Below are 8848 nucleotides of genomic sequence, written 5' to 3'. Positions count from 1 at the left end.
AAAAGTTCAGTTGAAAAATAATGTTTAATGACTGTTCTGATAACTGTTGTGATGAGAATCAGCTACTTACTGTATCCCAGTGCAGAAACTTGCTGAGCAAATAATACATCTTTCCGTATGCCTTCATTTTGCACACGATGTGAATGGCTCTGCATAAAGGGCTGTTACAGGAGAAAACACTTGGCCATGCTGTCACCATGACCATTATCAGTTTTGGGGCTTGAGAAAAGTCTGCAAAGGAAACAAAATGATACCACAGATTTAAAATACACTGTATAGGAAGAAATACAAAACCAAAACAGATCACAATTGGCTTTTGTAAATATATAATGAAATGTCAATAAAATCTCACCTTCTTTGAGAAATCTGTAGGCGAGGGCATGTGCTTTATGAGAGTCTCCTCTCTTTTGACACAAACCCACATAAACCCTACAGAGAGACTGCAGGAGTTCATGTCCCATAGACTCTTTCTCCGCCTTGATCTTCTCCAAAACCGCTTTCAGAAACGTCTCTGCCAACGACTAAATGAGATGAAAAAAAATCAACCAACATCCGACTAAATCAAACATGTATTCAAGTCATGTATTTAATACAAATATTAGGAGTTAAGACTTGACTGTAGATTAGGTTTAGAAAACTACTAGACTTTGCATAAACCAAAACCTGGAGTAAACATTTTTACATGATAAATCATATCTACTGTTCAATTTCAGAACATCAGGACCAGTGAATTATGGATTGACTTTTAAAATGAGAAAACTCAAATCCACAGCTAAAGAATTGAATGCACACTAAATAAAACAGAAGATAATAACTGACCTCGTTCACACAAAACTTGGAAATGACAGATTTTTCTTCATCTGTCAGTGAAGGAAGTTCACATTTCCCTTTCAGTAGTGCATCAATCCAGTTTGGAGCTAAAAGATCATCACAGGAATCCTGCAGTGTTTTTAATGCACTACTGATGAGGGATTGTTTTGTGTGTTCAGCATCAAGTCGAGGCTTTTTAGCAGCACTGGGTGGTGGCATGTCTGATGCAGCTCTCTTTGTTCTAATATGAACAAAATGTCATCAAATCACATGACACAGACAATTCTACAGTATAGATAATACACTGGGAATGTGATATTACAGGAAAATAATCAGTATAAATAAAGTAAAAACAGTAATAGAAACTTACTTGTTTGTGTTGGTGTCCTGCATCTTCAAAATGTTTGTATATAAAGTATGTTTTTATGAAATATTTCAAAAAGTATCCACAAGCAGTCTTAAATGTCCTGTCGCCAGAAAAAGAGATTGTTTGTGTACTGGTTTCCATGGAAACGGGGCGTGGCTTTGTGACGAGAACTTCTTTTTTGGTCTCTATTGATTGGGTGCTTAGTGGAGAATTGATGCACCAATCAGAGCCGCGGACGCTACCAGAGAGGCGGAGCTTCTAGGATCAACGGGTTCATCGCTGTAAAAGTGATGGGAAGATCGGATCATTTTAGTGACTCGGTTCTTTAAATCTCATTCATGAATATTAGTGAATCTTTTTTGAGTCATTTAGTTCATCTACATAACCTACAGAGATTTTGCGATGCTTTGTTCACGCGAGTCCAGTAGAAAATGAACGAATCACTTTATTCGTTCTTCTGAGTCACATTAAAGACTCGTTCAGAAACAAGGAATCGTTCATAACCGACTCATCACTACTCTGCATCATCAGTAATGAGCTCCGGGAGAAACTCCGTGTTCCAGGTGGAGGATGAAGACCCTCTGCCGGGATGGAGCGACTGTAAGACCCCTGTAACGGTGACTTTCTAGTCTTTATGGGTTTTATTCTCTTTGCAACACCGAGTCCCACACTTTGAGAACCACTGAGCTAGGCTAACTAGCCGGCTAACTAATCTTAGCTTCAATAGGTTTCATCCTCAGGTTAATTATTCTACATTTAGTGAGTTATAAATAAATTATAAATATCTTAATAAAGAATAATAGAATGTATTCGTCTTTGGGTCAATTTGTGTCAAATATTCTAAGAAACTAGTAAACACAAAAACAGCGCTAGCAAACCCGGCTAGCATGAGGCTAATGAAGAAACAAGCATTGAAAACAAGCATTTGAACGTAGTAAAGCCGCAGTAAATCACGATTGAGAACAGATAAGTTACTGTTGTAGACTGTCCCGAAGTTACAAACAAACAGTTTACACAATAACACTTCATTAAACTACACTATTTTCACATGATGAGGATAACAGCATTCACTAACAACCAATTTCATTATCGATTCGATTAGTTGTTGCAGCTCTAATAATAAATAATAAACTCAGTGTTTCAAAGAGAATAAAAACCCATAAAGTTTGGAAACTCACTGTTCCAGCAGTCGTACAGTCGCTCTATTAAACATTTTTCTACTATTGAACATCAGGTAGCTGGTAAGTGTGTAAGTAGTAGTAGAATATAGTAGACCCTTTAGACCAGGGGGTCCAAACTTTTTTTTTCTACTAAAGTCCTGTATTAGATCTGTTTAATATGAATTGTGTGTTGACACGACGTCTCTCCTGAAGGTTGTCGGTTACAAGACGGAGACAAAAGAGTTTGAATGCGTCCAATTTAAATCTCAAGAGGCGGCAAATTTGGCAATAGAGAATTTTGACGGCAAACTTTTTACCAGCTATAAAGTGTAATCTATTAATATAAAGGGTGGGTTTGGTCATATGAGGGGATTTCAGTCAGCATCAGGGGGGAATTTTGCTGGTGTCGGCATAAAGACTAACAGCAGTGTGTAAGAGCAGTGTCTCTGTTGTGTTACAGCTCCATCAACACTTTCATCTCATAAGGAGCACGAGACTGAGAGGAACCACCACATCCAGAGTCCACCCACATCCAGCTCAAGTTCCAGCAGTGGAGGAGAAACCAGCTGCAGCTCAAGTTCCAGCTGTGGAGGAGAAACCAGCTGCAGCTCAAGTTCCAGCTGTGGAGGAGAAACCAGCTGCAGCTCAAGTTCCAGCTGTGGAGGAGAAACCAGCTGCAGCTCAAGTTCCAGCTGTGGAGAAGAAACCAGCTGCAGCTCAAGTTCCAGCTGTGGAGAAGAAACCAGCTGCAGCTCAAGTTCCAGCTGTGGAGGAGAAACCAGCTGCAGCTCAAGTTCCAGCTGTGGAGGAGAAACCAGCACAAGTTTAAAATTCAGTTAAAGCTCCTTCAGCATCTGTGAGTAAAGTCCAGATCTACAAGGACACAATATTAACAACACACACACACACACACACACACACACACACAACACACAAAACACAATATTTGCACAACATCGATTTTTAGAATGAATTTTAGTAATAATTCCTGTTTTTTTCCTCACACATTTCTCCCCCTCTACATTTTTTTGTGTGTTTTTACTTCACTTACTTTCATTTATCTATTCTCATTCTTAGAGTGAACTCTGTTTATTTGTGTAAACCTTAATGAGTTTTTACACAGACACACACCTGACTCGTGTGTGTAGAGAAGGTGAGATGAACTGGGAAAGCAGGCAGTGGGTCAAACCACTGTAAGGAAGGGGGGGGACTTAAGTGTTTCTAAATGCATTTTTTCGTTTTTATTTATATACCATTATTTTAGGTATACATACATATATTTTTCATATAATACAGAATACATATAATAGAGAGTGCGATATTTTATTTTTTGTATAACTTTTTTTTTGGGGGGGGGGCATGTCCCCTCCGTCCCTCCTCAGGATTTACGCCCATGAGTACCGGTAAAACACGCGAACAAGGTCAATGTATCTAAAGTGCGACATCTTTAGGGGAAACGTGGGCATTACAGGGGAAAGGTAAATTGAGCAAGGTTTACCCGTACACATGTCTGGTCTAACCTGTTTACAGCAGAGACGCATTGTAGGATTGGTGGATAAACCACTGTAAACACGAAGAAGACGCACTGTGGGCGTGTCTCCGTTTATTCAGGTCTGTGCGGCAGTAATGTCGAGTCGAGGCGAGAGCAAGACGAGTTTCTCAAATCCTTGTGATATATTCAGTGTGTGCTGCTCTGACTTTAATAAAATAGTGTTTAAAAATGACTTTGTGTTTAAGTCAGTTTTGTGTTTGTAGACCATAACACATAAAAGGGCATTAATGGGAACATTAAAGAACATTCTTTAAAAAAGTAACTAAAAAGTTACTTTTAACAGTAACGCATTACTTTTTGGTGTAAATAATCAACAAAGTAATTGAGTTATTTTTTGAATGAAGTAACGAGTAACTGTAACTAGTTATTATTTCTTAGTAACCAGCACAACACTGGACACGAGTTTGTCCATCTTTTATTCTCCAGGTGTTCAACTGTAGTCCACGACACGTATATTTTCTGGAATTAGACGTTGAGAAAACTCAGGTAAAATTAACTACATGACAAACCACATGAACCACAATAGACTTGTGCATATTTTCCTGTATTTTATTGTCTATTATGGTGTTGTTATGGTTGTTGTTATGATCTTTGGTGATCATGATGTGTTACTGTCTTTTACAATGAACTGCATTAACATAAAGAACAGATCATTAGAAAGAACTTTTTTGTGTATGATATTGTGTATTAATGTATTTTTTCGCATGGTAGTTGAACATTGCAGCACTTTTCAAGCTACTATCTCTTATTATATGCTACGTTAACGACAAGCAACAACAGATTCATGTATCATAAAACAACATTTCTCATACGTGCATTACATTTACATTAATGTGTTTTTTCGTGAGCTCATCAGTGCAGTATATTGCATCACTTTCATGCTGTCATCTATTATGATGTACAATATTAAAAACACCAGCAGCAGATTCATAGATCTTTAAAAAAGAATGTTTGTACATGCATTACGTTACTGTGTTTGTTTAATGTAATAATCATTTATATCATGATGCTACATCACGTCTCATGTTTCTGTCTCCTAGATTTGTGGATTTGTAGTGTTTATTGTGTGATTTAAATGTCGTTATCTGTCATTAATAATGTTATTGTTCACGGTGTGTAACTGGAGTTATAGTACAGTAGCACATACAGTAGCCTATTAAGTAGTGCTGTGGGTTAGTGTTAGTGTTACTAGTATGTAAATGTAGTCAGTATTTCTTAGCTATAAAAACAAAACATGTTTCAAATGTCCCAGACATGTTTAAAAAGTCACACATGGCTTTAGGGGACGATGGGTGGACGTCTCGTCTGTGGCGGTAGAGGACGATGAGTGGACGTCTCGTCTGTGGCGGTAGAGGACGATGAGTGGACGTCTCGTCTGTGGCGGTAGAGGATGGGTGGATGTCTCGTCTGTGGCGGTAGAGGAGGATGAGTGGACGCCTGCCTGTGGCGGTAGAAGGGCGATGAGTGGACGTCTGCGTCTGTGGCGGTAGAGGATGGGTGGATGTCTCGTCTGTGGCGGTAGAAGGGCGATGAGTGGACGTCTGTTCTGTGGCGGTAGAGGACGATGAGTGGACGCCTGTCTGTGGCGGTAGAAGGGCGATGAGTGGACGTCGTCTGTGGCGGTAGAGGACGATGAGTGGACGCCTGCCTGTGGCGGTAGAGGACGATGGGTGGACGTCTGTCTGGCGGTAGAGGAGGATGAGTGGACGTCTCGTCTGTGACGGTAGAGGAGGATGAGTGGACGTCTTGTCTGTGGCGGTAGAGGAGGATGAGTGACGTCTGTCTGTGGCGGTAGAGCAGGATGAGTGGACGTCTGCCTGTGGCGGTAGAAGGGCGATGAGTGGACGTCTGTCTGGCGGTAGAGAGGATGAGTGGACGTCTGCCTGTGGCGGTAGAGGATGAGTGGACGCCTGGTCTGTGGCGGTAGAGAGGATGAGTGGACGTCTGCCTGTGGCGGTAGAGGAGGATGAGTGGACGTCTGCCTGTGGCGGTAGAGGAGGATGAGTGACGTCTGTCTGTGGCGGTAGAGGACGGCGAGTGGACGCCTGTCTGTGGCGGTAGAGGAGGCGATGAGTGGACGTCTGCCTGTGGCGGTAGAGGAGGATGAGTGGACGTCTGCCTGTGGCGGTAGAGGAGGCGATGAGTGGACGTCTGGTCTGTGGCGGTAGAGGAGGCGATGAGTGGACGTCTGCCTGTGGCGGTAGAGGAGGCGATGAGTGGACGCCTGGTCTGTGGCGGTAGAGAGGATGAGTGGACGTCTGGTCTGTGGCGGTAGAGGATGAGTGGACGCCTGGTCTGTGGCGGTAGAGGAGGATGAGTGGACGTCTCGTCTGTGGCGGTAGAGGAGGATGAGTGGACGCCTGCCTGTGGCGGTAGAGGAGGATGAGTGGACGCCTCGTCTGTGGCGGTAGAGGAGGATGAGTGGACGCCTGGTCTGTGGCGGTAGAGGAGGATGAGTGACGTCTCGTCTGTGGCGGTAGAGGAGGATGAGTGGACGCGTCGTCTGTGGCGGTAGAGCAGGATGAGTGGACGTCTCGTCTGTGGCGGTAGAGCAGGATGAGTGGACGTCTCGTCTGTGGCGGTAGAGCAGGATGAGTGGACGTCTCGTCTGTGGCGGTAGAGGACGATGAGTGGACGTCTCGTCTGTGGCGGTAGAGGACGATGAGTGGACGTCTCGTCTCGTCTGTGGCGGTAGAGGACGATGAGTGGACGTCTCGTCTCGTCTGTGGCGGTAGAGGACGATGAGTGGACGTCTCGTCTCGTCTGTGGCGGTAGAGGACGATGAGTGGACGTCTCGTCTGGTCTGTGGCGGTAGAGGAGGATGAGTGGACGTCTGGTCTGTGGCGGTAGAGGAGGATGAGTGGACGTCTGGTCTGTGGCGGTAGAGGAGGATGAGTGGACGTCTCGTCTGTGGCGGTAGAGGAGGATGAGTGGACGTCTGGTCTGTGGTGGTTTGGCAGCACTGGGGTTTGGCTCTGAAGCTGGAAACACACCTGCTCTCCGTCAGAAGAAATGGTTTGATCTGCTTCATAAAGTTTGTGCTGAAAAAAATGTATAATAGAAGATGATTAAAGACATTTACCATCACCTAAAGCTCTTTATTTGTACAGAGTGAGAAATGTCCAATGCAGGTCCACGGCCAGTTGAAACTTCTTTGTGGATTCCACCCTCCTAAAGTGTTCATTTCAGACTTTCAGGTAATCATCTCTTTCATGTCACGTCACTGTGAACCTGCACAACTATATTTGTGACCAAACTCATGTGCTTTAAATGTCCTCTGCTGTGGGATGCAGAAATAGTTGTTGCAATATTTATTTTTATTTACCAAATCTCAATGAAGTGATGTTTACATCCCTAATCATATAGAACAATGTTTGCTTTCTCTACACCCATGTCTCATCCAGTTATTAAACAGAGGAACCACTGAGATCATTGTAAAAGTTTATTTTTTTTCATTTTTTTTTTTAAAGCTTTAAAATTTTAAGCACAGTTTTTATTTATGACGTGTGTAACTCATATAAAACACTGCAAGCAAGAAAAAGAATTACAATAAATGTGTATTTTTTAAATTGAGTTTTGTCTTTATGAGACCATTTATTACTAATTTTAATGTTAAAGTGTTTTATATTAATAGATGTTTGTATCACTTCACTTCTGCCCTCAGACTCTCACTAGTGTACAGAGATGATTGTGGATTAAACATATTAATGTCTGAATGTTAGATTTTTTTAAAAATTTATTTAGATCTGTAAAAATTACCAAGACTAAAAGGTAAATAAAACCTGTTTTCCACACTCTTTATTGTTCTTTTACCAGGTCGTAAGTGTTCCACCTGCTTTACTCCACTCCTACTGCTGTAGCGCCCCCTACCTCCACCCCCACCATTATACAGCCTGCACTTACATTATCACTGCTCATTCATTATTTTCAGATTTCAGTATTTACTCCACACACAATTATCTCTGGAACGTCCCCAAAGCCTTTTATAGTCATATTGCCTTTTATTGGATAGAAGATTATTTGTTTTCTTCAAAAGGGAAATCAGATCTTTACATTTCCAGCACATGTATGATTTTACATGAATGTCAGTCTGTTCTGTCGCCTTTTTTTTTTTTAGTTTACAAAGTCAGGGTTTGGTGGATCCTTCAGCAACAATTCAGCAGCCAAACCTAATGTAAATGTACCAATGCAGATTCATGTCATTTAAAAAGACCTTCATATATCATTATCATCATCATTATTATGTTTAAATTATAATATACAATATGTGTCTTTACAGGCTGGTAGTCAAAGTCCATCTCCTTCAGCCACTGATTCATCTGCATCCAGTCCTGCTGTTTCTTCCAGTTCTGCTCCTTTAACCATTTCTTCCTGGTGTTTTGAGTCACTCAGAGACTTGATATTATTTTACAGTTTATAAATATTGTTTGCTAATATTATATAGTTGTGTTATGATTCTACTTTTATTAATTATTTTTATCTATTGTTTATTATTAGGTTGTTTTTTTTTAAACCCACTTTGGAACTTTTTAATCATAAATGTTTATATTTATTGTTATATACCCCTTACTAATATATACATCATTTAGAAATAGTATTTGTATCTTTGTGTGTTTGCATTATTATAATTTATCATGTGACATTTTTGTAGCATTTTCAGTAATTAAAAATAAAATGTTTTATTGTTTATAGAACAGTGACTCGTGAATTATTCTGTGAACCTGCTGAACCCATTATTATTATTATTATTATTATTATTATTATTAAGTAAAATAAAATATATATATAACATTAATACAAACCATGTGTCCTATATAATGAAAAAGAGACTTTTGATAAAATAAGTGTTAACGTTAAATAAGTACATTAAGAAAAACATGCATACATTTTAAGCACTTTATTATTATTATTATTATTATTATTATTATAGTCTGTTCACATACATAATGGGCGTGGTCA

The 8848-nt window shown here is 40.5% G+C and overlaps 1 protein-coding gene and 1 long non-coding RNA gene across 4 annotated transcripts; one reads left to right on the top strand and one right to left on the bottom strand.

Moving 5' to 3' along the window:
• Window positions 1-41: 41 nt before the first annotated feature.
• LOC124379754 (little elongation complex subunit 1-like) lies at window positions 42-1321 on the bottom strand. Its single transcript, XM_046840315.1, has 4 exons — window positions 1181-1321; window positions 820-1051; window positions 353-521; window positions 42-231 (listed from the first exon to the last, which is right to left on the bottom strand). Exons 1-4 carry the CDS (start codon window positions 1201-1203, stop codon window positions 59-61), a joined length of 597 nt encoding a protein of 198 aa, XP_046696271.1. The 5' UTR covers window positions 1204-1321; the 3' UTR covers window positions 42-58.
• A 5396-nt stretch (window positions 1322-6717) lies between these two features.
• Window positions 6718-8568, top strand: LOC124379768. Of its 3 annotated transcripts, XR_006924521.1 has the most exons (4): window positions 6718-7086; window positions 7634-7660; window positions 8007-8063; window positions 8169-8568. It is a non-coding gene; the product is annotated as an uncharacterized LOC124379768 (long non-coding RNA). The 3 variants fall into 3 exon arrangements; XR_006924522.1 differs by lacking the exon at window positions 7634-7660; XR_006924520.1 differs by lacking the exon at window positions 7634-7660 and having other exon boundaries at window positions 7706-8063.
• Window positions 8569-8848: the final 280 nt, after the last annotated feature.

The sequence above is a fragment of the Silurus meridionalis genome, chromosome 26 (assembly GCF_014805685.1).
Source record: "Silurus meridionalis isolate SWU-2019-XX chromosome 26, ASM1480568v1, whole genome shotgun sequence".
NCBI lineage: Eukaryota > Metazoa > Chordata > Actinopteri > Siluriformes > Siluridae > Silurus > Silurus meridionalis.
The sequence above is the reverse complement of the archived record's forward strand: the minus strand, read 5'-3'. Positions and strand labels throughout refer to the sequence as shown.